Source organism: Cyrtonyx montezumae, unplaced genomic scaffold, assembly GCF_038088225.1.
Source record: "Cyrtonyx montezumae isolate F1298 unplaced genomic scaffold, pur_monq_1.0 scaffold_82, whole genome shotgun sequence".
NCBI classification, from domain to species: domain Eukaryota; kingdom Metazoa; phylum Chordata; class Aves; order Galliformes; family Odontophoridae; genus Cyrtonyx; species Cyrtonyx montezumae.
This window is the reverse complement of record NW_027072092.1, coordinates 365,475-391,702: the sequence shown is the minus strand read 5'-3', so window position 1 is coordinate 391,702 and position 26,228 is coordinate 365,475. Positions and strand designations below refer to the sequence as shown.

At 65.4% G+C, this 26,228-nt stretch overlaps 5 protein-coding genes across 11 annotated transcripts in view; 2 read left to right on the top strand and 3 right to left on the bottom strand.

Annotated features, from left to right (window-relative positions):
• Positions 1 to 11,577, top strand: part of IKZF3 (IKAROS family zinc finger 3) — a 30,285-nt gene extending 18,708 nt beyond the window's left edge. For all 4 annotated transcript variants that reach the window (XM_065753809.1, XM_065753808.1, XM_065753807.1 and 1 more), the window contains 2 exons: positions 1,048 to 1,754; positions 11,563 to 11,577. In XM_065753809.1, the coding sequence (XP_065609881.1) occupies positions 1,048 to 1,730 (683 nt within the window). In that variant the 3' untranslated portion in view covers positions 1,731 to 1,754; positions 11,563 to 11,577. The remainder of the gene's footprint in view (positions 1 to 1,047; positions 1,755 to 11,562) is intronic.
• Positions 5,811 to 8,100, bottom strand: RDH8 (retinol dehydrogenase 8). Its single transcript, XM_065753829.1, has 6 exons — positions 8,004 to 8,100; positions 7,752 to 7,913; positions 7,134 to 7,313; positions 6,956 to 7,049; positions 6,691 to 6,874; positions 5,811 to 6,062 (listed from the first exon to the last, which is right to left on the bottom strand). The coding sequence occupies exons 1-6, from the start codon at positions 8,098 to 8,100 to the stop codon at positions 5,823 to 5,825; spliced, it is 957 nt and encodes a 318-aa protein (XP_065609901.1). The 3' UTR covers positions 5,811 to 5,822.
• Positions 8,725 to 13,946, bottom strand: GRB7 (growth factor receptor bound protein 7). 4 transcript variants are annotated; one of them, XM_065753812.1, is made up of 15 exons: positions 13,901 to 13,946; positions 11,872 to 12,016; positions 11,638 to 11,782; positions 11,398 to 11,554; positions 11,178 to 11,299; positions 10,998 to 11,075; positions 10,593 to 10,730; positions 10,406 to 10,516; positions 10,177 to 10,275; positions 9,885 to 9,965; positions 9,682 to 9,798; positions 9,530 to 9,590; positions 9,347 to 9,434; positions 9,044 to 9,137; positions 8,725 to 8,961 (listed from the first exon to the last, which is right to left on the bottom strand). In XM_065753812.1, exons 1-15 carry the CDS (start codon positions 13,944 to 13,946, stop codon positions 8,815 to 8,817), a joined length of 1,629 nt encoding a protein of 542 aa, XP_065609884.1. In that variant the 3' UTR covers positions 8,725 to 8,814. The 4 variants fall into 4 exon arrangements, with proteins under 4 accessions (XP_065609884.1, XP_065609887.1, XP_065609886.1 ...); XM_065753815.1 differs by lacking the exon at positions 13,901 to 13,946 and having other exon boundaries at positions 9,530 to 9,587; positions 11,872 to 12,110; XM_065753814.1 differs by lacking the exon at positions 13,901 to 13,946 and having other exon boundaries at positions 9,682 to 9,795; positions 11,872 to 12,110.
• Positions 13,947 to 14,852: 906 nt separating this feature from the next.
• MIEN1 (migration and invasion enhancer 1) lies at positions 14,853 to 15,866 on the top strand. The gene is made up of 4 exons (XM_065753839.1): positions 14,853 to 14,986; positions 15,096 to 15,193; positions 15,501 to 15,577; positions 15,694 to 15,866. The coding sequence occupies exons 1-4, from the start codon at positions 14,886 to 14,888 to the stop codon at positions 15,775 to 15,777; spliced, it is 360 nt and encodes a 119-aa protein (XP_065609911.1). The 5' UTR covers positions 14,853 to 14,885; the 3' UTR covers positions 15,778 to 15,866.
• Positions 15,867 to 16,674: 808 nt separating this feature from the next.
• ERBB2 (erb-b2 receptor tyrosine kinase 2) lies at positions 16,675 to 26,159 on the bottom strand. The gene is given in 33 exon segments (XM_065753842.1): positions 16,675 to 17,501; positions 17,576 to 17,831; positions 17,962 to 18,132; positions 18,204 to 18,301; positions 18,392 to 18,538; positions 18,613 to 18,688; positions 18,782 to 18,937; positions 19,014 to 19,096; positions 19,099 to 19,198; positions 19,273 to 19,371; positions 19,442 to 19,563; position 19,597; positions 19,635 to 19,773; positions 19,854 to 19,901; positions 19,985 to 20,145; positions 20,230 to 20,320; positions 20,426 to 20,558; positions 20,663 to 20,711; positions 20,714 to 20,864; positions 20,955 to 21,045; positions 21,142 to 21,224; positions 21,334 to 21,453; positions 21,654 to 21,768; positions 21,847 to 21,988; positions 22,064 to 22,099; positions 22,101 to 22,177; positions 22,464 to 22,482; positions 22,484 to 22,534; positions 22,658 to 22,800; positions 23,296 to 23,350; positions 23,352 to 23,465; positions 23,559 to 23,710; positions 25,973 to 26,159. Coding segments are annotated over 33 exon segments (3,708 nt in total). The 5' UTR covers positions 26,058 to 26,159; the 3' UTR covers positions 16,675 to 17,157.
• Between the last annotated feature and the right edge of the window lie 69 nt (positions 26,160 to 26,228).

Below are 26,228 nucleotides of genomic sequence, written 5' to 3'. Positions count from 1 at the left end.
CTGAGTGTTTTATAAGGGAAACGTGAGCTCCTGGTTTTTCTGCAGTGAAACTTGAAGAGTTTCATATACATTGAGTCACGGTGTTGACAGGTGACTGATAAACATCTGCACTTCTCCAGTTACCGTAACTAAAAGATTTAGTGGATCTGCTGCTTGAAAGCCGCTTGCACGTGAAACATTTCATCCCTTTTATTCTTTTTGTTGCTGTTGAGTGAAGGATTCAGTTCTGTGTAACCGCAGAATTCGGTTACTTATTTCTAGATACTCATCAGAAAGTGACTCGAGCTCTTCTGGGGTGCAGTTTTCTCCCTTCCTCGCACCTGGTGCAGAGGCAACCAGCCCCCACGACCCATGGCCCCCCCTGGAGATCAGGGCAGGGTTGGAGCCACGCAGCTCCCCTCTGTTTGCCAACCCAAGAGCTCCATCGTGCCCAGACGGACACATTTCTCTTTCGCTCACCCTCCATTGGGTTCTGAACGCTCCTCCAACGCATTTGGAATATGCATTGCTAGCTCTGTTGAGGTCAAAGACAGCGGGGATGGTGAGGGGGAGGCCGTGGCTGTCAGAAGGTAATGGGGGAAATGGATCTCAGTGTACGATGCACAGGAAGGAGGGCTGTGTCCAATCTCTGCTGGTTTTGGTGTGGGGGAGGGGACAGGGCAAGAACGGGGGTGGAAGTCTTGCTACAGAAACGGACTGTTTGAGTTCTTTATTGGCTGGCTCTCTTACAGGGGTTTTCATCAGTGATAACTTACTTTTCTAGGAAAAAAAAAAGTCAGAAATTAACATATGGAAGTTTTCTCATGGATATTCTCTCCCTTAAGTCCCAGAGCAGCCTGACAGTGCTGGTGCTGATCTGCCCCATCCCTCCACCACCTCCTCCATTAGCGTTTCGCTCCCAAGACTGGGCTTGAAAAGGCCCACAGGAACCTGTCCACGTGTTTCATGCCCCTTTGCTTCCCAGAGACCTCTGCCCTCTGGAGAAGCATCACAGAGCTTCGCTACCACTGTCACCCCCAGTAACATAACACATCTCCTCTCTGGCAGGTGAGAAGCGGCACAGCTTTGACATCAATTACAACTCACCCTTCGCGTACGAGAAGGAAGGCGACATCGTGCAGGGCCGCGTGATGGACCAGGCCATCAACAACGCCATCTCCTTCCTGGGGGCCGAAGCACTGCGCCCGTTGGTGCAGACCCCCCCGGCGCCCACCTCCGAGATGGTCCCTGTCATCAGCACGCTGTACCCCATCGTGCTGCCCCGCACCGACGTCCCCAACGGCAGCGGTCTGCAGGACGAGAAGAGCCACGTCCCACTGCGGGAGCGCGCCCCGTCCCCCAACAACAGCGGCCACGACTCCACGGACACGGACAGCAACCACGAGGAGCGGCCCAACCCCCCCTTCCCGCAGGGCCCCGTGCTCCCCATGTCCCGCAACGGCCTGCCAGCCCTGAAGGATTTCCCCCGTCCCTACGACATCCTCAAGCCGCCAGCCATGTGCCCGCGCGACGCCTTCAAGGTGCTCAACAAGGACGGGGAAGCCATCGGGGCGTACCGCTGCGACCACTGCCGCGTGCTGTTCCTGGATTACGTCATGTTCACCATCCACATGGGCTGCCACGGCTTCCGAGACCCCTTCGAGTGCAACGTCTGTGGGTACAGGAGCCACGACCGCTACGAGTTCTCCTCGCACATCGCGCGTGGGGAGCACCGCGTGCTGCTCAAATAGACGCACATCCCATGGGGCGGAGGGGTCAGGAGCTGTAGGGCACAGAGAAACAGCATTTTCCCTTATTTTTCTCCTCCCTTTTTTCACTGAGTGTCGGGAGGAGATGGCGCCTTCGTTTTTAATTCGTTTTTATTATTATTATTTTTATTTCTTTAACAGAATCGTTCAGTGTTTTGTAGCATCCGTGCCTAGCTGCCGCGCGGAGCGGCACTGCACGAACACCAGAGGCAAGGACTGGTTTTCATATGAACCTTTATGGAAAGGAAGAGCGATTTCAGGCGTTTTTAGTTTTGTAACGTGCATTTTTTCCCCGTGGTGTATGCTCTAACAGCACGAAAGGCTTTCGTTCCCTGCTGCCAGCTGCTCCTCTTGGTCAGACGCGTAGGAAGAGCTTGCTCTTGCTGTCACGGTCCCGATGGTCTCATCACCAAAACACAGAAAACTTCACCTGGGAGGGATTATCTGTTCATTCTGAGAGGTTTTCCCCAGGTCTGGAGCACACTCCCATCCCGGGATGCTCCCGTGTTTCTCACCGCTTTCTTTGAAGCCTCCCCTCCCCCCCACACATCTCACAAAAGGAGCACTGAAGCCCTATTTTGGGGCTGGGGTTTTTTCAGCGGTGCGTGTGCTCAGGATACCCATTGGCTCTCGAGATGGGAAATCCCCATTTCCATGGATGAAAAAGCCCGGTGCATGGCATGAAGGAGGACTGAGCTGCGCTGGGGCTCACGGCCCCACTGTGCCCTCCGTGCCCATAGTGCTGCCCTACAGCAGCACCGGGACACCTCAGCACGGTGCGTGGGAGCAGGCAGCTCCTGCTTTGAGGTGGGGATATCCCTCGGGGCGAAGGGCGCTGCTTTGCAAGGCGAGCACTGGCACTGACTTTGAAGCCGGTTTTTAACAGCCCTTGTCATCTGATCGGTGCTGTGCAGCTGCATCGTAAGTCACAGTGCGGGAGGTGTGGGTCTGACAGCGGTTCTGCTGAGCGTGGCCATTCCTTGCGCTGTGCCTCTGTTGGGATGGAGGGTGGGAGGTGTTCCCGTGGATTTTTGTGTCCCCTCTGTGGTTCCATCCCAGCGCTGCTTCGGTCTCTGTCGGTGTCCCAGCACTGATATCCACGGTGGTCCCTCTGCAGATCGGGGGTCGCGGTGTGGGGCTCCAGATGGGGTAAGAAGGGTTGAAATGCTCAGCTTTGTTCTGCCTTTGGCCTCGTGCTGTTCTCTTGGGTCCCTCCTCCCTGAAATTCGCGGTACAAAGCGCAAATTCTGCTCACTTTCTCCCCACCAATCTCAGAATCGTTACGGTTGGAAAAGACCTCTAAGATCATGGAGTCCAACCAAGGCCACGTCCCCGGGAGGATGGATCAGCTGCCCCGCAGAGCACTGCAGGAGCACGAGGTCCTGCTTCTCTGTGGGGTCAGGAAGGAGAACTGCTCTGCTGCTTTGTGCCTGGGGGGGCTCAGACCTGCCCCCTCGTTTGGGCAGCGTGCTGCTCAGCTCCTGTTCTCTCGTGCTGTGCTCTGTGGGGCCGCAGTGCTTCCCTGCACACTGATCCTCCTGCAGCAAAACGCAGCGTTCCCCCCCATGGCACGGTCCTGTTGCTGTGCTCTCGGGACAGGGCTGATTGGTGTTAATGAGTGGTTGCTCGTCGCTGTTGAACAATGACATATTGTGGAACTTTGACCCAGTCAGCTATTAAAAACAATGTGCATTTCCACGCGTACCGTTTCTCTGCCGTGTCCGGGAAAACAGGAAAAGACATTACACTGAAGCAGGGTGAGCAGTGTGAGCAGCTGCAGTCACTTTTCCCCTTGCACGTCCCACAGCCCCGGGGGTGTCCCTGCCCCAGCTTTTCCTTGCAGAAGCACTGCTTTGATGTGTAAAACCCCCTGTGCCCGGACCCAAAGCCCCCTTAGTGAAGCCCCAGTTGGTGTTATGACAGAGATCCCTATCGCCCACTGCACTGCGGTGCTGATAGAGCAGAGGGGAACTCGTTTCCCCCATTGTGTTGAAACTCACTCTGCGGTGCACAAAGCGTCCCCTCCAGCTGCAGAGCTGTGTATGGGAGGTCAGTGGGGCCGCAGCACCTCATCCCGTGGGTCCCTGCCCTCCAGCATCTCCCCAGGACCCACTGCTCTGCACTGCCCCACTGTGACCTTCCCAGCACCCCAAAGGCAATGGGGGGTGAGCTCAGCCCCGTGCTGTCTCCGGGATGAAGCCACGTGCGTGGTGCCACGGTGGGGGCAGCGGGTGTGCGTCCCGCCCCGTGCCCCCATCACTGCCCCAGTGCCAGCGGGGTTATATCTGGCCCCACATTTGCATTGTGGCGAGCCGGCGCACCTGGGCCACCAGCACAGCCCTCGGGGGAGTGAGGGCACCGGGGTTTGGGGCGGCGGGCAATTGTCACACGCGGGGACAGGAAAGTCCCGGCAGGCACTTGTTTATAACAGAGCTGCTCCCCCTGGGGCACAGCCTGCACCCGGGGAGCTCAGACAGGATGGGGATGACGCTCCTTAGCTGTGACCTTGTCCCTCCCCACTGGTGCACCCCACGGCAGCTCCCCAGCTCCCCTTCCTGCTGCTCGGTTCCCCCTTCCTACAGTGGTTGGAGGGGGGGGCTGATGGAGCCCTCCAGCTCCGCACCACCCAGAGGGGCTGATCCACCCCCTGCCCCGGGGAGCAGCCTCACTGCTGCTTCTTGTCGGGCTGGGGGCAACGTGGGGGTCCTGCCCTCCCCCTTCCCCATTCCTCATGGTTATGGCTCCGTGCTGGGGGGCCCCCCTTGCTGCTGCCTGGGGCTGGGTGCAGCCCCCCCATCTCTGCCCCCTGAAGCGGAGAAAGTTAGTCAAATCTTCAGAAACCGCAGCGGGGGGAGGAATGGGGGGGGGGGACCGCGTCTGCATCGCCGGCTTTGATGTCACCCCTGCACGTCCCACAGGTGCTGCTCGGTTGCCATAGCCACCGGGAGGGGGGGGGGGCGGGGGGGTGTTGTCCCCACGGCCGCTTTGTCATTAACTTGGGCAAGACGCGAGGGGAATCATGCAAAAATATTTCCTTCTCCATCCTGTCCCCAAAGCCAGCGGGGGTGGGGAGGCCACGTGCGTGGCGTGGGCACGGGAACGGTGCTGGTGCGTGGGGGGGGGGGGTCCTGGAGCAGGGCTGAGGGGCTTCACCGTGGACCCTGCAGCGGTGCCACCCATGCATCCCTGCAGCAGGAAGCGCAGTGGGAGCCGGGAAGGCTGCTGAGAAGCGGTGCTGATCTGTGCTGGGCCCCCCCCTGTGGTTTCCCCCAGCTCTCACCTCGGCTCAGTGCAGTCACGCCACGCTTTCACACACCGGTGCTCAGCACCGGCTGCTCCCAACACCAGCACAGCCCTGGGAGCCCCCGGAGTGCTGCAGGGTGCTGTGGGGTGCTGTGGGGTGCTGTGGGGTGCTGGGGCCCCCTGGCACACCAAGCAGCCCCTGCTCCTGGCGCTTGGTTTGCTTCTGTCCTGCACCCAGCACTCATTTGCCGTGCAGTCTGCACCCAGACTTCCCCACGCAGCCCCCACACCCCGAGGAATCCCTGTGCACCCCACGCATCCAGCTCCCATCTCTGCACCAGAGCTCCTGTGCCAGTGCTGCAGCTGATCCAGCAGATCTCTGCTGGATGCTTCCACGCCGTCCTGGTGTCCCGCGTGGAAATGGGGGGCGGGGGGGAGGACGACGACATGCATTGCTGACCAACCTGCTGCGTTGCCAGCTGGGTGCACGACCCAGTGCATTGCCGGCCTCACATCAGAGGCTTGGAGAAGGAGGCTGGGGGGCACTGCATGCTCACGGATGGAGGATCCGGGGGGGAGGGGCGGGGGGGTGGGGGGGTGGAGCTGACAGCCCTTCCCAGCCCTGTCGCGGCCGCTGCGCTCTTTCACCCGGCGCTGTTAAAAATACCGCTCCCGATTTTAATACCACTGCTATTTTGGGCACTATTTTGGGCTGGGAGCAGGAAGTGAAACCGCACAGCTCCTGTTCCCAACCCCCCCGCCCCCCCAGTCCCATACCCCTCGCAGCCCCCTGGACCACCCCTCGCCGTATCCCGTGCAGGGTGAATGTGTCTACTTGAAGCCCAGCAGCCGGGCTCCTGCCTTCACCTTCTGGGCCTTCCAGCGCAGCAGGCGGATGGCACGCAGCCCGAGCCGCAGCACGGCGCCGTATTTGAACACCAACTTGTAGAAGGCCTCGGTCATGAGTGCCCCGCTGGGGTCGGCGTGCTTCAGCGCGGCCATGGGGGTGTAGGCTGCGTTGGTCTGGTGTCGGAAGGGCGGCCGAGCCGCCTCGATCACCCGCAGCGTGTGCTGCACACGAGGACATCACGGTCCCCTTCCCATCCCCATTTCCAGCCCCCCGTATCCATCCCATCGTCTCCATCCCGTTCCCACCAAACTTCCACCACTGACCATTTCCACCACAGCCCCGTTTCCATCCCACTCCCATCCCTGTCTCTATACCATTTCCATCCCCATCTTCATCCTCATCATTGACAGCTCCACCCTATCACCATCCCATTCCCACTCAAATTCTCATCGCCACCCCATCACTATCCCATCCCCATCACTATCCCACCCCCATCACTATCCCATCCCCATCACTATCCCATCCCCATCACTATCCCATCCCCATCACTATCCCATCCCCATCACTATCCCATCCCCATCACTATCCCATCCCAATCATTATCCCACCCCCATTTCCTTCCCATCCCCATCCTACCCCCATCCCATTCTCACCCCCATTTCCATTCCAATTCCCATCCCCACCCCACCCCCATCCATCCTCACTGCATCCCCATCCCACTTCGGGGGATTTTGGGGAGCAGGAGGAAGGAGTTAACACGGGAGGTGTCAGCCCCCAATCACTGCTCCTCGTTAGCACTAATTAAGCCCTCCTGTGTCCTCCCCTCCCGCCCTGCAGCTCCACCATCACCTCTGCGATGTCCTCGGGGCTCTGCCCCAGGCTGGCAAAGACGTCCCTGGAGTTCCTCAGGTAGAGGTCGGTGAAGATGGCAGCAGTTTCGGGGTCGGTCTGCGAGTAGTCAGCGCGCTCGGCCTCCTCGTACACCTTGGCCTCAAACTCAGTGGTCACCGGCCCCGGCTCCACCAGGCTGATGCTGCAGGGAGGGGGGGGAAGCTGAGGATGATGGTGGCTGAGCCCCCTGCCCACCCCTCCCCCCCCCCAGCCCCCCACTCACGCCACATTGAAGCGCAGTGCCTGCACCACCAGGCTCTCACAGAATCCCTCCACGGCGAACTTGGAGGCGGCGTAGACGTCATTGAAGACGATGCCTGGGCGAGGAGCGTCGGTTGGAGACGTGCAGGGTGGGGACCCTCATCCCCCCCCCCTGCCCCCAGCACCCCGTCCCCCCGTACCCTGCAGCCCCATCACGCTGCTGATGACCACGATGTGACCGCTGCGGCGACGCTTCATGTCGGGCAGCACCTCCTTCACCAGGCGCACCAGCCCGAAGAAATTGGTGTCCATCAGCCCCTGCATGGCCGCCAGGCTCTGGCACTCCAGTGGTCCAATCATCCCCACACCGGCGTTGCTGACTGTGGGGTACAACGGTGGGGTCAGGGGGGTCCCCTGCACCAGCAGAATGAGGGGTCCCCAACACGGGACCTTGGCACAGAGGTGTGGGATGGGGGGTTCCCCCGGGAACTGGGGGCTCTTGGCACAAAGGGAGTGTGGTGTGCATAGCGTGGAGTGATCCCAGTGCGTGGGGCACCGCTGGCCCGGGGGGGTCCTGGTGCACAGGGGGACCCTGGCATGGAGGGTCCCCAGTGCCACGTGGATGGACGGTCCTCAGCATGGGATGTCCCCAGGGTGTGGAGTAAGTAAAGCACATGCAGAATGCTCCTGGTGCAGGGGGGCACGCCAGCTCAGAGTGTCCCCGGTGCAGACTGTCCCCAGCATGGGGTGTCCCCGGTGCTTCGAGCACCCCCGTGGGCTGGGCTCCATGCGTGGGGCCACGCAGGGACGTGGCTCACCCAGGACATCGACGTGGCGCCCGGGGATGCTATCGAGGCAGGCACGGATGGACGCCTCGTCGCACACATCCAACTGCTTCACCTCCAGCGTCCGGCCCAGCGCTGACCCCGCCGCCGCCACCAGCGCTCCGCTGCGGGACACGCTCCTCACCGTGGCGATGACTGAAGGAGGGATGGGGGGGGAGGGGAGGAATCAGCCCCCTCCCAACTCTCCCTGTCCTCAGCACCGGGGGGACCCCCTGCTCTGCTCACCTCGGAAGCGACGCTGCTTATCCCGTGCCAGGCGCACCGCCAGCGCCAGCCCGATGCCGGATGAGCAGCCGGTGATCAGCACGGTGCGGGGAGCCATGGCCACGGCCTGGCCGCCCACCCCACGGCTTTAATAGCTGCTGGCCCCCAAATCCCAGCCATAATCCCCCCCCTCCCTCCCCTCCCTGCTAATCCCCCCCCCCCCCCCCCCGGCTCTGGGATTTACGGGGCCGCGTGGCCGAGCTGCACGTGGTGCACAGAGGGGCCTTTGTGTGGGGCCGGGGGGGCACTGCGGGGACGTGGTGATGGGGGGGGGTGCTGCTGCCATGCAATGGGGCTGATCCTATCCCCAACCCGGGGTGAAGTTGGGTTCAAAAAGAGGGAAAACAGGAGCTCTGAAAAAATAACGTTTATTCTCAGTTTGTATAAAACACATCACAGTTCAACTGGCCTTGGGGGGGGGGGGGGGGGCATGGGGAGGTGTGGTGGGGACCCCCAGAACTGCATCCTCCCGACGTGGAGGGGGACACCTCCACAAGCCCCCCGGGGCTGGAAGTGAGAGGTCTGCAGCCACAACCCCGTGAGGATGGAGGGGTTGGTGCTGGGGGGGGACAAAGTGCAAGAGTGTGGGGGGCCACAGCAGCGGGGTGTGGGGTGAGCCCTCCTCGTCCCTGTGCTCACTGCTGCCAGCGGTGCCCGGGTGCTGCGGGGCTGTGCTGGGCTGTGCCAGCACCGCTGCACCGTGCTGTGCCAACCTATGCCAGCAATGCCGTGCCGAGCCGAGCCGAGCCGTGCCGTGCCGGCAGCGCCAGGCTCATAGGGCCACGCAGGTGCAGTAGTGCCGCAGCTTGCAGGGCAGGATGCCGCGGTTGATCTGGTGGAACTCCACGAGCTGGATGAGGTCAGCGAAGCGGGTCTGTCCGTCGTCCATGGTGAAGTAGAGCCGCCCCTCCTCCTCGCTCTGCCGGGAAGGTGAGCATCAGGCCCGGTGTTGTTTCCCCCCCCCCCATCCCCTTATCCCTCCCTTCAATCACGGCACTCACTGGCAGGATGAGATAGTGCTTGACTTTCTGCAGGTGGCACAGGGACAGCACGAAGCCCTTGGGGTTGCGCTGGCTCTCCCGCACTAGGAACACACTGCGGGCCCCAGAGCAGAGTCACCCCAAAGCCTCAAGACGACCCCAATGTCCCCCTCCACCTTGTGATCCTATCCCCAACATCCCCCAAGATTCAGGTCCACCCTCTATCCCCTATGAGCCCTCTACGAGCTATGGGACCCATAACCCCCATGGGCCACGTGCACCTCAGTGTTCTCCAATCCCCACTGCGACCCCCCCACCCCGTACCCATCCACCAGCCCCTGGCGGCCGATGAGCTGCTGGGTGTCCTCCCGCGAGATGCGCCCATGGAACCAGGGCTGGGTGCGGTGAATGGCTGCAGGGAGGAGAGAGGGGCGTCAGGAGGGGACCCCCACCCACTTCAGGTGGGGAACCCTTCAGCTCGGGGGGGGTCTGCATGCTCCTGCTCACCGGTGCTGAGCGGGGAGCTCTGGCAGGCAGCAGGCAGGCTGTACCGGTGCGTCGTCTTCTTCTGGCCGTGCAAAGCAAGCAGCAGAGTGAGCACAAACCAACGGGGGGAGGGGGTCCTGCTCCCAGCCCGTGCCCCCCCCCCCCCCGCTCACCCTCCAGGCCTGTGCCTCCTCCAGAGCTGCTGTCAGCACCTCGCTGGGGTTCTCGATCACCCGCCCTGTGCACCCCGAGAAGTCCATGGCCACCAGCGCGCTGTCCGACACGCTCTGCTGCGGGGACAGTGACAGCGAGCTGGGGGAGGTGGGGGGCACCCCATGGGTCGGGGCAGCACCTGGACGGGATGGGGGGCACTCACCAGCGGCGTGGGGGTGATCCAGGGGTGCTGGCTCAGGCGTGCCTGCGCTTGCTGGTAGTTGCGGTAGAGCTGCATGCCATACTGGGGGGGCCCGGGGGGGGTGTGGTGGTGTGAGTATCCCCCAGTGCCTCCCAGTACACCTCAGCACCCCTCAGTTTTCCCCATTGGCCTTCCCAGTACCCCTCCAGCACGCCTCAGCATCCCACCAGCTCCTCTTCGGTGTCACTCTGGTACCTCCCAGTGCCACCCAGTGCCCCCCCCCCCCCCCCAGTGCCCTCCAGCGGGGGCTCACCTTGAAGAGGCGGAATGCTGCCATCCAGCAGGTCCGGCTCTGCTCATCCTCACTGCAGAGCAGCTTCAGGCCCTTCACCCCACTGCGCACCTTGTAGGGCTGCAGGGAGAATCTAGATCCATCACAGAGCAGCCCCCCGGATCCCCCCCACACACACACACATTCCTAACACCCCTCGGTGGGCAAAGACCCTGTGCAGAGCTGGGTATGGTGCCCCGAAGGGACACACCTTGATGCAGAACCCGAACTCGGTGGGTGTCCCGTAGTGCTTCTTGCCCTGAGTCACGTAGTAGATGTTGGACTCGGTGAGGTCGGCGAAGTACTGCAGGTGCCGGGGGTCCTGGGGCCAGGAAGGGGGGGGGTCAAGGGATGCCCCCACTGCCCCCAGGCTCGAGGTGCCCTTGGCTGCACCTCACCTTGGACGTGCCCTTGGTGGAGTAGTAGAGCCCCGAGCGACGCAGGGAGAAGTAGAAACGCTTCCAGACCTTGCGGCCAGCCTCACGCAGCTGCAGGAAGCCCTGCACCTCGGGGCAGCTCCCGGAGTTCAGGAAGTTCTGGGGGGAGATGGGGGCTGAGGGGCAGCCTGACACAGCAGGGCCCCATGCCATGGTTGGGTCCTCACGGCACCATTGGGTCCCCAGGTCACGGTTGGGTCCCCATTGCATTGTAAAGAACCCATGGAGTGATTGAGTCCCCGTGTCACGGTTGGGTCCCCGCGGTATTGTAGAGTCCCCAAATCACAGCTGGGTCCCCATGGCACCACTGGGTCCCCACGGCTTTGTCGGGTCCTCACGGTGCCCCCAAGCACAGTGCCGCCGTACCTGGATGAGCTCCGAGTGCGCCATGCTCTTGTTTGCCTCCAGACAACTGGACACCATCACCTCGGGGAAGAGGGACTGCTGGGGGGGACAGGTGGGTCAGGGGACACCCGTGGCTCCCCACGGGGCCCTGTGGAGTCTGTGGCAGCCATGGGGCACCCGGGTCCCGCGGTGGCCACGTACCGCGTTGCTCTTGAAGAGCTCATACTTGGCGAAGTTCTTGCGGAAGACGAAGCGGCTGTCGGCACCGAGGGGCCACGCGCTCTGCACCTCCACCACCGACTCGTGGTCCTCCAGACAGCGCTCTGTGGGGACAGGGGCTCAGCGTGGGCCGTGCCGTGCCATGCCGTGCCATGCCGTGCCATGCCGTGCCGTGCCGTGCCGTGCCGTGCCGTGGGCTCACCCAGTGCCAGGTGCTGGTGCAGCTCCACCAGGGCCCAGCTGTGGTCGTGCAGTGCGTGTGTCCTCTGCACCAGCATCTCGCAGAGCTGCCGCGCCGTCGTGCCCGCAGACACCTCCAGGGAGCGGCACGACCCGTCCTCGCTGAACACCTTCACCAGCTGCAAAGCCGCCGTGGGTCAGGGCTCCGTTACACTGCGGGGGATCCCGGCAGCCCCCCCCAGATCCATCACCGGGCACTCACGTGGCACACGCCTTCACGGGGGGGTCCCTGCCCGCCGGGGGGGCTGCTGAGGATGGGCGAGTTGGAAGGGCTGCAGAGCTCGGGGAAGGGGTTGGGGATGTTGGGCAGCGACGAGGCACGCGGCTCCTCCTCTGACAGCGGTCGGCTGTGGGGCAGAGATGGGCTGAGCACCCCCCCCCCGTCTCGCCCCCCTCCGCCCTCCCCACACCGTGGGGCTGAGCCCCTCGCACCCACCTGATGCTGTGGATGAAGAGGGGCTGTGAGCGGCGCAGGTCGGTGGTGGGCGGCCCCTCACCCACGTCCTCCTCCTGCTCCACACCGCCCATCCCGGGGGGGTCCCGGACGCCGCTCTGCTGGGCCCCCCCGTCCATGGCATCATCTGAGGGGCAGAGAACGGGGGCTGCAGCCGGCACCCACCCCAGTGGGGATTCACTGGTGCTCAGATGAGTGGTGTGAGTCAGTGTGGGGGGCACTCAGTGCCTCCCCATCTGCCCCCCCCTCGAGCCCCTGGCTCCTGCCCACCCCAGGGGAAGTTCTTTACTATGAGAGCAGTGAGGGGCTGGAACGGGCTGCCCAGAGAGGTTATGGGTTGTGTGTTCAAGGCCGGATCGGATGGGGCCCTGGTCTGGTATGAAACGGGGATGTTGGTGGCCCTGCATGGGCACGGGGTCGGAGATTCATCATCCCTGAGGTCCCTTCCAACCCGGGCCATTGGTGCTGTGATTCTGTGAGCCACACTGGGCTGAAGCACCGTGCTGTGCCGGGCTGAACCGTGCTCGGATGAACCGAGACGGGATGAGCCGTGCCGGGCTGTGCCGGGCTGAACCGTGCCGTGTTGTCCCGGGATGAGCCGCACTGCGCCGTGAGCGCTGCGTCGGCAGAACCGTCATCACGGCGCGGTACGGCCCAGCCCAACCACCCCCTCGGGTCCGGCCAAACCAGTTCTGGCGGCCGCTCCCAGCTCCACCTCACCGTGCTGGCATCCGTGCCGCGCCGGGGCCGGGGGGGGGGCGAGGAGACGGAACCCGACGTGGGAACGGCCCCCGCCGCGCCACGCCGCCTTCACCCGTGGCCCCGTGCCCGCCGCCGGCACCCACGCGTGCAAGGGACACGGGGACACGGCGGCACTCCAGCACGGCTCAGCATGGATCGGCACACGCTGCCCGGGACAAGCAGAAGCAAGCAGAGCCCGGCGCGGCGGGGCGGCCGTCCGGCACGCGGCACACGTAACACGCGCGCGTGTGGCACCGTGCTGTGCCCGTGGCACTCGGGGTTAATCATTCACCCGTGGCCGATCCGTCCCCACCTCCCCATGGTGACGGTGTGGGATCCAAGTCCACGGCCGCGCGGGCACCGGAGCCCTGCCCGCATCGTGCCCAGGAGCAGTGGTGCTCATCTCTGTCCCCATCCCTATCCCTGCCCCGTCCCCATCCTTACCCCATCCCCGTCCCACTGCTCTGTCCCCTCACCCCAAAACCCCACCGGCTCCGGGTGCTGTGGGTTTGGTGTCCCAGCCTAGTCCTCAAAGTGGGAGCATGGGGATAACGAAGGGGTTGGAGGAGCCCTGGCTTCCCTTCAAGCCATGCAGGAGTGGGGGGGGGGGGGGGGGGGTGATGGATGGGGACCCTCCAGAGCCCCACTGCCTTCAGCCCCTCGCTGTGGCCTCAGGTTACCCCATCCCCGTGGCTGTGATGGGGTGGTGACAGCAGTGGGGGGCATGGAGTGTGCCTGGGGTCTGAGACAAAGGGGGTGGGGGAAGCAGGGCCAGCAGGGTGCCAGGGCTGTGGGGCAGGGGGAGAGGGGGTCACTGTGCTGTATCGCAGAGGGCCACCAGAGCCAAGGGTTGGTTCCAAGAGCCACAGCTGTCATGGGACAACGTTCTTGGGGCCATTGGTTTTAAGGGATGGGGTCTGAAGGCCACCAGGATGGAAGGGAGATGATCCCAGGGCCACCAGGAGGAAAGGATGGGATCCTAGGGCTGCTAGGGCACTCCAGGGCACAGTTCCTAGGGCCACTGGGGTTATGGGATGGGATTGTAAGGTCACCAAGACTACAGGGACAGGGTCCCCATAGGGCTGTGGGCGAGGGCCCGGCAGTGCCGGTGCCGTAGAAATGGGATTCCTGTGGCTATGGGGCGTTGGCAGCAGAGGAGGAAGAATAGGAGACGGGAGGAAGAAAGAAGGGAAAGGGCCGGGATGGGGGGATGGGAGCAGCACCTGGTGGTCCCACAGCACAGGGACCCCCACCCTAACCCCGTTCCTACCTGCAGCGCTCGCCGCGTCCCGCCGCCCTCCCGCCGGACCGGGCATTCCTGTTTTTCCCCGGCTTTATCTACCTGCGCCAGCGCCCGCCCCCGCCTGACATCACAGCACCGGGGCGGCCACGGCCCCACAACAGCCCCACAACAGCCCCACAGCAGCCCCACGATGGCCCCCACCCCACAATGGGACCACCACAGCTTTGGTCCCACTGGGGATGAGGAGTTTCCCACAGTGCATTGGGGTGACCCCAAGACCAGCCGAGACGTGGGGCAGAGGAGGGTGGGATGCGGGAAGGGGGGATGCCAACTCCTGCCCACCTCTGCCCCACAGGGCGGCCAGACAAGGTGTGGGGTGGGACCCTCTCAGTGGGAACTGTGTGTGGGGTGGCTGGAGCAGGAAAGGGGGTCCTGGCGGGATCTGTGGGGGTCTCCTGGGTGATATGTAGGGTGTGCACGGCTGGAGATGAATTGAGGGTACCATGGGGTTTCTATGGGATAAGTGGGGACCCCGTGGGGCTCGGGGGTGTCCCCATGGGTCTGGGGGCCTGCCCAGTAGGAGGCACAGGGGGTCTCCTAGGGTTATCAAGTCCCCAAAGGGGGTCCCCACGGGGTATCCCGAGGGCTCCGTGGGGGTCCCGTGAGGGTCCCTTGGGGCTGTGGGTCACACCTCTGTGGGTCCCACAGTGGGGAGGTCTGCGAGGGTCCCACAGGTGTGGTGCACGTTCAGTGGTTCTGTGCACGACTCCGTGGGTCTGCGTGGCTCCCGGAGTTTCTCTGTGTCCCCACGAGGTCTCTCCGTGTCCCCACGCGTCTCCGCGTAACCCCACGGGGTTCCTCCGTGTCCCCACGCTCCGCAGTGGGCAGTGGGTGCTGCGCGCTCCTCCCACCAGCAGAGGGCGGCGGAGCGGCGAGACGAGAGGGCGGAGCAACGCGGCCGGAAGCGCCGTGTCACGTGGCCGCACCCGGAAGCGACGGTAAGCGGGCGGCGATGAGCGGCGGCGGAGCGGCGGTCGCTGGGACCGAGGCCGGAGACGGTTTTGCTTCCGGTTCCGGTTCGGAACGGCGGGTCCACATCATGGTGGAGTACTGGTGAGGGGGCGGGGGGGCCCTGAGGCGGCGCTGGGAGCGGGCGAAGGGGCGCGGGGAGCTCCGGGCGGGGTGGGGGGGCTGTGGCTTTCGGTCTCACTCCCGCCCGCAGCGAACCTTGCGGCTTCGGGGCCACGTACGAGGAGCTGGCGAGCGCCGTGCGGGAGGAGTACCCCGACATCGAGATCGAGTCCCGCCTGGGGGGCACCGGTGAGCTCCGGGGGGGGGGGCTGAGGGGGGCCGTGTGTGTCCCTGCTGCTCCTCTGGGTCTCAGCCCCATCGCTGTGGGGCACTGACTGAGCCCATCACAACCTCGCACTGAGGCTGGGGGGAGTCTGAGTGCTGGAAATAGTGGGGTGACCTCAACCCCAGATCTGTTTCCTTGGGATAATGAGGCCCCGAGACCCTCCCCCCTCCCCCCTCCTGCAGCCCCATGCTGCTGTGAGTGGTGGTCTTGGCACGGTGGGGATGGGAGCGGGGTGGGGGGGTGCAGCTTATGGCTCCTTCTGTTTTCAAGGTGCCTTTGAGATTGAGATCAACGGGCAGCTGGTCTTCTCCAAGCTGGAGAACGGAGGCTTTCCCTATGAGAAGGACGTGAGTACCCGGCCTGGAGCCCCCCCAGGCAGTGTGGGGGCTCAGTGGTGCATGGTGTGGGGCAGCCAAGAGCCACATGTGCCTCCCCCCCCATCCCTCCTCCCCAATCTCTGCAGCTGATGGAAGCGATCCGCAGAGCCAGGAACGGGGAACCACTGGAGAAGATCACCAACAGCCGCCCCCCCTGCGTCATCCTGTAGCCCTGCACCTGCTGGGGGTCTCCTGTCCCCTCAGTACCCCCTGTGCTTCGCTGCTCCCCGTTAACTTTCTGCACCCCTGGGGACACTGGGGGATCATAAAGATGGGAGCTTCCGTGGTGCAGGTGTCACCAGTCTGGCTCTGCCCACCTCCTGAGGCCACGTCCACACCGTGCGTGGGCTGTAACCCTGGCACTTACCTACCTGCTCCCCTCCTGCCCTCCCCCCAGCAGCAGCACGGGGGGAGCTCTCTTTCTCAGCCCCTGGGGGGTTTGGGGCACTGCACAGCCCCGCTGCCCCCTGACTTGTGAGCTCAGTGAACTCCCAGCCCAACCCTGACTGTCACAGGGGATGTGGCAGCTTCAGAGCTCCCAAAGGTTTATGCAGAGGAACGCTGCTAACCGTAAACTTGAGTGTGGTTCGTTAATGATTACAGCTTCTCTGATCACTGTTTAAACAGGCACGAGGGCAGCGGGGACTGGCTGGCCATGGGAACCCCTTCTTGGCTCTGTCCCCACAGCCCCAGGGTTCATTTAACAGCCACGAGCTTCCCCTGCTGCCCCATTCCCAGGCTCCCAGCTCTCACCCTCCCCACGTAATGACTCTGCCCTTTGCTGCAGGGCAGCTGAGCCCAGGGCAGCGTGGCCGAGCTGAGATCCCCTATTTATTATATACTGTCTGTACGCCCCATGGCCCAGTGCTGAATAAAGGATGGAGGAAAACATTGCCCCTCTTGGTCTCCCTGGACAGCGTGGTGGGGACACGGGCAGGGATCAGGTCGGCTCCTGGCTGCCCCGTCCTTGGCTGCAGTCAGGATGGGATTTGGGACTTTCCCTCGGAGCAGCAGATGGCGGAGATGAGAGCAAACCACACAGACAAGCAGAGTAGGAAAAGAAAACCAAACAAAACCATATACAATGATCAAATATACATCCAGGTGTGACACCGTCAGCTTCACAGGAATCCAGCAGGAGCCCGGGCAGCCCGACGTCCACCTGCTCAGTGCAAGTCAGTGTGTCCCAGCACGGCTGGGCGCCGGTGGGGAGGGGCACGGTGGTGGCAGAGCCTTTGGGACAGTGGCACGGGTGTATGGTGAGGAGTAGCTGTGCAGTGGGGCTCCCAGTCCTGCACTGGTCGGGGTGATGCTGCTTCCGCCTTCCTTATTCCTCAAGGAACCGTGTGGGGTTTGAGCATCCATCCCAGTGGGGCTTTTGGGCTCCTTTTGGGGGTCCTCTGTGTCGTCTCCCGTCCCACAGTGCCCTGGGCTCTCCTGCAGCACAGGGCACCCCATGCAGAGGGGACAGTTCTGGGCCCCAAATCCATCGCCGGCCTCGTGCTGTCCCTCCCCAAGCTGCCTTGGTGAAGGGGGGGGGTCCGTCAGCCCTACACAGCCACATCCTCAGGCTCAGCCAAACCCAGGTACTCGGGGTTCTCAGCTGCTGGTGTGGAGCTGGGGCTGCCCTCAGGGCCCCCAGCGTTGGGGGGGTCCTGGTTCCAGTAGTAGGGGTTGTCAAAGGCCTGGCTGAAGGCAGCGGGGACTGGCAGCCCTGGGGGGGCCAGGTACTCGGGGTTCTCCACAGCGTGGCTGAACGGCCCCAGGAAGGGGTGCTTGGTGTCCTTGATGAGCCCGTTCTTGCCTTGGTGGCCCTTGGGTTTCTCTGGTGGGGATGGTGGTGTGCAGGGGTGCCGGGGGGGGGACGGCCGCTCCCCAGCCTGATTCACGTACTCTGTGGGGACAGGGGATGTGTCAGCAGCCAAGCAGGGTCCTTAACCCCCTCCCCACGGTCCCATATTGTCCTACCTGGCATAGTGGCATGGGGGGCTGGGGTGGCGAAGCCCTCGGGGTCCAGACCCTCACTCTCATCACCTGGCAGCGCAGTGGGGTCCTCGCTGTACCGTGTGGCTGGGGGACTTGGCACGGCCCCCTTGGCCCCAACATCCACCTCCAGAGCCTCCGGCACGGGGCACTCCGACCCCTCCGCCAGGCTCTGCGGAGGGAAGGGGAAGGCAGCCGAGTCCTCGGCCTCTGTCGTGTCAACCGCGGTCTCTGCCGTGCTCTGAGGGGGCGAGAGGGCACGGAGTTGGGCACGGTGCTGCGGGGTCACTCAGGGTCCGTGGGGTCTCCAGACAGCATTAGGGACTCGGCACCCCGTGGACCCTGCAGCAGCCCCCGTGCCCGTCCCGTACCCGCGTGGAGGAGATGCGGCTGCGGTAAGTGGTGGAGGTCTCAGTGCTGAAGAAGCCCTGGTGAGGGACCAGGTACTCCTCGGCGTCCACCAGGTCGTCCATGTCCTCCTCCTCCAGCAGCGCCCGGTAGAAGGTGCTGTCGATGGAGCTGGGCAGCCCGGTCATGTCATTCTGTGGGTGAGGGGGGGCTGTCAGCACCTGCTGGGGCACTGCTGAGGGGGAAGACCCCCGGGACCCCATACCTGGATGACCACAAAGCGCTGGGGGTCGCGTGCCATGCGGGAGAACTCGGTGACCAGCTCACGGAACTTGGGCCGGCACTCGGAGTCGATCATCCAACCTGGGACGGAGCCGAGCGCCGTGAGGACGGCGGTGGGGTCCCAACCACATCCCCCCCCCCCCCCCCCCCCCCACAACCTCCTCAACTCACATTTCACCATGATCATGTAGACATCGATGGTGCAGATGGGCGGCTGCGGCAGCCGCTCGCCTTTCTCCAGCAGGTCGGGGATCTCCCGCGCCGGGATCCCATCGTATGGCTTCGCCCCAAAGGTCATCAGCTCCCACACGGTGACGCCTGGGGACACGGGGCCGTGGGGTAAGTGCTGCCCTGGGACCCCCAACCCCACTGTGCTCAGCACGGGGACGCACCGTAGCTCCAGACGTCGCTCTGGTGGGTGAAGCGCCGGCGCAGGATGGACTCCAACGCCATCCACTTGATGGGGACCTGGGTGGATGGAGGGGTGAGCGGGACCCTCGGGGGGGGGGGGGGGGGGGACGACACACCGTGCTCCCCGTGGCCCCATCCCCCGCGTCCCACCTTGCCCCCGTCGGCGTGGTACTCGGTCTCGTCGATATCGAGCAGCCGTGCCAGCCCGAAGTCGGTGATTTTGACGTGGTTGGGGCTCTTGACCAGGACGTTGCGAGCTGCCAGGTCGCGGTGCACCAGCCGCACCTCCTCCAGGTAGCTCATCCCCTGGGTGGCAGGCGTCAAGCCCCACACCCCCGTAACCCCCACAGCCCCCGCGCCCCCTGGCAGCCCCCAGTCCTACCTTGGCGATCTGCACGCACCAGTTGAGCAGGTCCTGGGAGCCGATGCGGTCCTTGTTCTCCCGCACGTAGTCCAGCAAACAGCATAGGGCATCAGCTGCGTCACCAGCTGCACCGTGGAGGTCAGGCAGATGCCCAGCAGCCGTGACACGTAGGGGCTGCCCACCCCGGCCATCACGTAGGCTTCCTGAGGGCAGCACGGACGGGGGTCAGGTTGGTACTGACTCCCCGGCCCTGTGCCTCCACCTCCACCACACTCACGTCCAGGATCTCCTTGTTGGCTTTGGGTGAGGTGTTCTCCCGCAACACCTTGATGGCCACCGGGATCTTCACGCTCTCCCCGTCGGGGATCCAGATGCCCTATTGTGGGCTGGTGAGTGACAAGGACATGGATGGTGCCATCCCACCGCCGCTGCCTCCCACCCCTCACCTTATAGACAGTGCCGAAAGCGCCAGAGCCCAAAACCTTCACTTTCTTCAGCTCCGTCTCCTTGAGGATGCGCATCTGAGCTTGGTTGGGGAGGGCCCCGCTGGGCGTCAGCGGCTCCACAACTGTGAGGGACGGGAGAGTGAGGGGGGGACGACTCTGAGCCCTCCCCCCTGGGGTCGTCCCCCATCCCCACCTCGGTCTCCTGCAGCAGCCGCCGCATGGTGTGCTTCCTCTCCTGCTGCCGCCGGCGCTTGACGCAGACGACAGTGATGAGCAGGAGGACGACGACCAGCAGAGCCCCCACCACACCAGCAATGATGGACGTCACCTGGCTGCAGGACGGGACAGGGAACGTGAGGATGGGGTCACCCCCTGATGCTCCCCCATGGGGTGGGGGTACCCGCGGTGGTACCTCGGCTTCTGGTCCACGGGACAGCCGTCCTCATCCCGGATGGTGCACCTGATGGGATGTGGGGTGGGTGAGCGGCCCTGCAGCCCCATACACACACACACACTCACACACACGTGGCTATGAGCACTCACGAGTGGGTGCAGTTGGTGGGGCACAGCTGGCAGACCCCCTCCTCGTCCGGGTACTTCCAGATGGGCACGAAGGAGGCGTCCACCTTCACCCCGCTGGGGCAGCGCCGCACACACTGCTGCCCATCCTTGTAGTGAGCGCATGCCACGCACTGATCCGCATCCTGTGGGGTGAGGGGAGTGGGCGTGGGGGGGTGAGGGGGCTGGCAGCAGTGCCATCCCCATGCCACGGTGGTCCCCGTGCTCACCGATCCGAAGCAGGTCTCGGTGCCGTTCTGTGGCTGGCACTCGGGGTGGCAGGGCAGGCAGCGTGTGCCATTGGAGTGCTCACGGACGGCGCTGTGGGGCGGTGGGGACGGGATGGGGTTGGGATGGGTGAGGGGCAGTGTCCCGTTCCCCCCCTCCCCCCCCACCCCACCGTGCTCAGCCCATCCCCACGCTCACCCATCCAGCAGGTTGCAGGAGGCCACGCACTCCTGGCCACGCAGGAAGCGCTCACAGGAGACACACTGTGTGGGGCCGGGCCCCCAGCACTGCCCGTGGGCGCAGAGGTGGAAGCACACCAGCCCCTCACTCTCTGGGGGGGGGGGGAGGGACACGGCGTTACCCCCATCCCAAATGTGGGGGCCGTGAGTAGTGCTAGGAGTGGGGCTGAGAAGGGGGGGGGGGTGGGGTCCTCACCGCACTGCTCGGGGGGTTTGTTGTGGGTCTGGAAGAGGGCGCTGGCGGGGGGTGGCGGAAGATGCTGTCCCAGGGCACCTTCTGGAGGAAGCAGAGCTGGGGGTTGTGGTGGATGAGCACCATCCCACTGCTGATCTCCTGCAGGGCACGCAGCCCCAGCGCCCGCACCGCCAGGTCCCGCAGCGTCAGTGAGTAGGCACCGCTGCCAAGACACCGCCAGGTGAGCACCCACCTCACCCCCCCCCCCCCCCCCCCGTGTGTCCCCCCCCCCCACGTCCCCATCCCCGCTCACTTGTGCAGCACACGGCCGCGGATGATGCGCAGGTTCTGGAAGACACCCAGGTCCTCCATGCTGGGCGGCCAGGCAGCAATGTATAGGTATCCTAAAAAAGGGGGGGGGGAAAGGGGGGGGGGCAGTGTCACTGCTGCTCACTTTGTGCCCTCAACTCAGGGCCGTGTCCCCGTTCCCGTGCGCTCACCCGTCAGCTCCTCCAGGCTCTCAAAGACTGACAGCAGCTGGGGGTCCAGGGGTGCTGTGTTGGTGCTCGGGGTCCCTGTGGGCGTTGGGAATGGGAGGGGGGGGGGTGTTGGGGTTGGTGGGGCTGCGGGGGGATCCCAATGGTTCCCTCTGGGATTGGGGGGTGGGGGGGTACAGTGCTTACCCAGTGAAGGTCTCGGGTAGGAAAGCCAGGCTGCCGAAGATCTTGGTGCAGCCGGAGAAGTGCCGGATGTTGGAGGCGTTGACAGCACGGACGCCCTTGAGGAAATCCACCCCCAGCCCGTAGCACACTGAGGGGGGGCGGGGGGGGGGGGCAGAGACGTGGTGGTAGATTTACCAGGACCCCCTCCCTGGCAGCCCCTGTGCCCCCCCCAAGGGCTCTCCATAACTGCCCCAGTGCTGCACAGCTTCCCAATGAATAGCATCCCCCCCTGGGGTGCCCCAGAGCCCCCCCCCCAGCTGCACGGCCCGGACCCCCCCAGCGCTCACCCCTCCGGGCAGGGCTTGCTGCACTTCTCACACTTCTGCACGTTGTTGACTGTCACCTCCTGGCTGTTCTGAGGGCAGACGAGGGTGCAGGAGCCCACCTCTGTCGCCAAGTAGTTATCTGGGGGGAGGGGGCAGGATGCTCAGAGCTGGGTAAGGTGGCACTCAGCCCCCCCCCCTCACCCCCCCCAGCACTCACAGGGGCATTGGCTGACACAGCTGGCACCAAAGGTGTAGCGCCCATCGCGGTTGGGCACTGACTCGAAGGTGTCGGAGTTGTAGATGACGAGGGGGGGGCAGTGCAGCTCGCAGATCCCGCTCCGATTGAAGTTCAGACATGCCTGGGGGGCGGGGGGTCCAGCTGTCAGCCCCTGTGTTTGGGGCAGACCCCTGCCCGCCCCCCATCCCGTGCCCACCAGGCAGTCGGAGTGCTTGGGGCCGGTGCAGCCCGCGGGCGCACTGCTCGTGGCAGCAGTCCGTCGGCTTCGTGCCCTTGCAGCGTGGACACCCATGGCAGATGCTGTTGGTCACTGATGGGGGGGGGGGAGAAGAGGGGCACAATGGGATGGGGACCCATCCTAAAGGGAAAGAGTCTGTGGAGTATATGGGGCAAGGAGCTGTGAGGGAGGCGGCGGCCCAGAGGTCTACGGGAAGGGATTCTGGGGGTCCCTGGAGCAGGGGTTTGAGGACAAGGGAGTGTGCTGATTGGGGGGGGGGGGGGGGCAAGGGGAGCTGAATTCTACGTGGGGATATGGGAATGCCCAAGGGTTTGTGGGGTTCCTATGGGGTGGGGGCTCCAGGCAGCCCCATACTCACGGGTCTGGCAGTCCTGGGGGGCTCTCGCCCCAGCAGTGCCCCTCGGGACACCAGCGCCTGGCAGTCGGGACCTGCAGGGGGGACGGATGGCATCAGCAGGGGAGCTGAGGGGGGGGTGGCATCCCCCAACCTCCCCAGTTCTCAGAGCCCCCCCCCCCCCCCCCCCCGTGCCCCCTCCCCAGCCCTTGGGCTGCTCACAGGTTTCGGCTGCGGGCGCTCTCTACGTGGGTCTCCCCACTCAGCTCGTTGTGTCGGTGGAAGATGTCGGCCCAGAGGATCGTCTCCTGGAAGCAGAGCTGGGGGTTCCCCTCGATGTGCACCCCACCCTTCAGGATCTCTGTACAGGGGGGATATGTGCTGCCATCAGCACCGGGGCACAGCCCCACGGGGACACCCGGCCCCACACAGGGACCTGGAGTCCCCACATGGTGACTGAAGGGGCTGCAGAAAGTCCTGGGGAGGGGCTCTATTGGGGTGTAGGGATAGGATGAAGGGGGGGAGGTTTTAAGCAAAAAGTGGGGAGATTTAGGTTAGACATCGGGAAGAAATTCACTGCTACGAGGGCACGGAGTGGGGGTGTGCTCGGGGCGAGGTGGGTGGTGAGGGGGGGGGTCACTGAGCCGTGGGAGGGGTCCCTGCGGCAGGGGGTGGGGATGGGTGGGCTTTGGGGTCTTCCAACCCAAACCTTTGGGTGATGCTACGATCTTTAAGTTCCCTTCCAACCCAAACCATGTGGCGATCCTATACCCCAGCCCAACCCACAGACCTGCAGCCCCCACGCAGGGCCCCCACACCCCCCCCCACACCCCCCCCCCCGTGCCGTGCCCCCCACCTGTGAGCTGCCTCATGCCGAGCTGCCGCAGCCCCACGTTGCCCAGCACGGCCATACGCGTAGCGCTCCTGGAAGAGCTGCGTCCCACGGATGATGCGCAGCCCCCGCAGCCCCACGGCGCTCACGTTGTTCTCAGCGATCAGCACATAACCCTGCACCTCCTTGATGTCCTACGGGTGAGACCACGGCGGTGACACCCCCCCCCCGGACACCCCCCCTCCCCCCTGCCAGTCCCGGTGCCACGTGTCCCCGAATCCTCGCACCTGGAGGAAGGCGGTGTCGGCGCCGGGGGGGAGGTAAGTGAGCTCCAGGTTGCCCTGCACCACCTGGCAGCCCTGGTAGAGGTGCCGCAGGGTCTCGTAGTGGCTCTCGGGGCTGGAGGGCTGCAGCAGCTTCATGTCGGTGCCGGTGCACACTGCGGGGATGGTTGGAGGTGTGGGGGAGGGGGGGGTGGGGGAGGAGGGTCAGCTGGGATCGGCCGTGCCCTCGCCCCTGCCGGGATCCGGCCGCAGGAAATGCAGCGGATGCGGCTGCTGATGGTTATCCGTTCCCAAAAACTTCCGATGGGTTTCCGATGGGTTTCCTGCGCGGCCCCCGCGCGGGATCCGCGTGGGGACGGGGACCTTTCAGCTCCCCCCGCCGCTCTACCCCCACGTCGCCATCCAGCCTCGACCCCCACCGCGCGCCCACGTCCAGCGCTGGGTGGGCGCCAGGGGCTGAGTGGCCGTCGGGGCCCCGCAGCCCGCACCGAGCACAGCCCGGGGGCCCCGCGCGGGGCGGGGGCCGCGGAGCAGGAATGCTCTGCCCACGGCCGCCGGGGGGGAGCGCACACACACAGGACGCGATTGTTGAGCGGCGACGGCCGCCGCGCACGGAGCCCCGGATGGCCGCGTCCCACGGCCGCCGCGCTCCGCTCCCCCCGCGCGTGGAGGTGGCGGTGGGGCCGGGGGGGGGGGGGGGGGGGGGGGGCGGCTGCGGTGAGTCACGGCCGTGGGGTGGCACGGCTCGGCCGCGGCGTCCCGCTGGGAACCGCCTTTTCAGGTCGGGCGTGTTTGGGGAGCGAACGGGGTGACGCAGGCACGGCCCAGCCCCGGCACGCCCGCGGCCCCCGGCGCCCCACCGCCACGCGGGACGGCCCCCCCGGCCCCCCTGAGGGCTTTGAGTTTGGGGTCCCACCACACCCCTCGAGACCCCCACGTTCAAGGTGCCCACTGTTGTGCCTCCCTTTAAGCGGGGTCACCGCGTCGTCCCCATTGTCCCCTCTCACTTAATGGCAACACGCACCCCGTGGCTCCACCATCACCACCCCGGGAGGGGACAGGGGACATTGAGGCAGGGGGTGGGCACGCTGTGCTCTGTCCTCCGTGCAGTGGGGGGGGGGGGGGTTCCCGGCGGCTGAGTGACAGCCCCCGATGCCGGCAGCTGCCACGAGGCCACGGGACGACCCACGCTGCAGCCGCTCCTCCTCCCCGACCTCCGCCTGCAGCGGGGCCGCAGAGACGGAGAAACGGCCCCGGAGCCCCCAAAAGGGGAATCTCTGCCCCTGGGCACGGAGCCGCCCACGGGGACGGGGAGGTGGGGACTGCCATGTGCCCCCACCCTGGAGGGAACGGCCTCGCGGTGCTGTGCGGCCAAAGCTCAAGGTCTGCTCCACCTGCTGCGCGCGGGCAGGGGATGCCGACGGCGCTCCCAGGGCCGGGGGAAGGCGGTGAGGATGGATCCCATCGATCCCAGCTCGATCCCACTGCCATCGCCCCCCCTCGGGGGGCTCGGGCTGCGCGTCACCCCCTGCTCCGGGGACAGTGCTGAGTACAGCGGTGGGGACGTGCCACTACGTCCCCAGCGTGGAGCACGAATTGCAGGGTGATGGGAGCAGCTGGGACCCGCTGAGCCCCCACTTTCTGCCCTGGTAACCCCACATCGGGGTCTGCGATGGGGGTGGGGATGGCGGTGGGGCGATGCCCGCCCCGTCCCCGCTCTGGTCGAGGCCCCGCGGCGATGGGTCCTGCCCCGGCTGCTCCCGTCGGGCCGGGCAGGGTGCGGCACCTCGAGAATGTGGATGGGAGCGACCGGCGGGGACGCGCCCGCCCGCCCACCCGCACCGTGTGGCACCGCCGCCGCCCCGGGGCCCCTCCGCGCCCCGAAACTATCTCCGTGGGACGGGGAGGGGGGCCTGGGGGGGACTCTCGTGGCCGTGTCACCGCACCTCTTGTGATTTGCGGGACCCCTGCGAGCGGTTCCATCCCACGCACTCCTGTGGAGACGGGGCTGTCCCCGGCTCAGGGTCCCCAAACCCCTCCTGGGGACACGGCACAGCGGGGGCTGCGAGCTCGCTCTGCCCGGGGGGGACCGGGGGACATCGAGCGGCACGGCCGCCCTCGGCCCCGCGCATCCCGGTTCAACCCAATCCCGCGTGGGAACGCCGAGAGGGAGGTGCTGCCCGCGGCGGGGCACCGGGGGGGGGGGGGGGGGGAGCACCGAGGAGGGGGGAGGGGGATCACTTTCAGCCGAAGAGCCCCAGCAGCCCCCGGGCCCCGCTCCCCCAACCCCTCCACTCTCCACACAACTCCGCACCGGGTCCCGGCGTTCCCCGCGCAACTCCGCACCGGGTCCCGCCGCCGCCCCCCCGCTCCCCCCCCCCACCCGAGCCCCCCGCTGCCCGTCGGGGCGGACCCACCTTCGGCGGCGGCGGAGGGGCAGAGCGCGGCGAGCAGCAGCGGCAGCAGCGCGGGGCAGAGCGGGCGGCCGCGGGCGGGGATCATGGTGCTCAGCGCGGGCCGCGGCCCATGGCCCCGCGCCGGCCGCTCCGGGAAAGTTTGCGGTGCGGTTCCGCCGCGCTCCCGGGCTCCACCTCGCGGGGCCGCGCCGCGTTCCTGGCAGAGGAGAAGAGGGCGCGCCGCGCGCTCCCGCCCACCCCGCGCGTTCACGAGCAC

Coding starts and splice junctions, on each gene's coding strand:
- GRB7 (XM_065753812.1), bottom strand. CDS start 13,946: ATGCCCGGTCCGGCGGGAGGGCGGCGGGACGCGGCGAGCGCTGCAG. Junction 11,555..11,637: donor CCCGTGAAGGCGTGTGCCAC/GTGAGTGCCCGG, acceptor GCGGCTTTGCAG/CTGGTGAAGGTGTTCAGCGA. Junction 9,591..9,681: donor AGGAGGCACAGGCCTGGAGG/GTGAGCGGGGGG, acceptor TTGCACGGCCAG/AAGAAGACGACGCACCGGTA.
- RDH8 (XM_065753829.1), bottom strand. CDS start 8,100: ATGGCTCCCCGCACCGTGCTGATCACCGGCTGCTCATCCGGCATCGGG. Junction 7,914..8,003: donor TAAGCAGCGTCGCTTCCGAG/GTGAGCAGAGCA, acceptor TCCCTCCTTCAG/TCATCGCCACGGTGAGGAGC. Junction 7,314..7,751: donor GCGCCACGTCGATGTCCTGG/GTGAGCCACGTC, acceptor TGTACCCCACAG/TCAGCAACGCCGGTGTGGGG.
- MIEN1 (XM_065753839.1), top strand. CDS start 14,886: ATGAGCGGCGGCGGAGCGGCGGTCGCTGGGACCGAGGCCGGAGACGGT. Junction 14,987..15,095: donor CACATCATGGTGGAGTACTG/GTGAGGGGGCGG, acceptor TCCCGCCCGCAG/CGAACCTTGCGGCTTCGGGG. Junction 15,194..15,500: donor GTCCCGCCTGGGGGGCACCG/GTGAGCTCCGGG, acceptor TCTGTTTTCAAG/GTGCCTTTGAGATTGAGATC.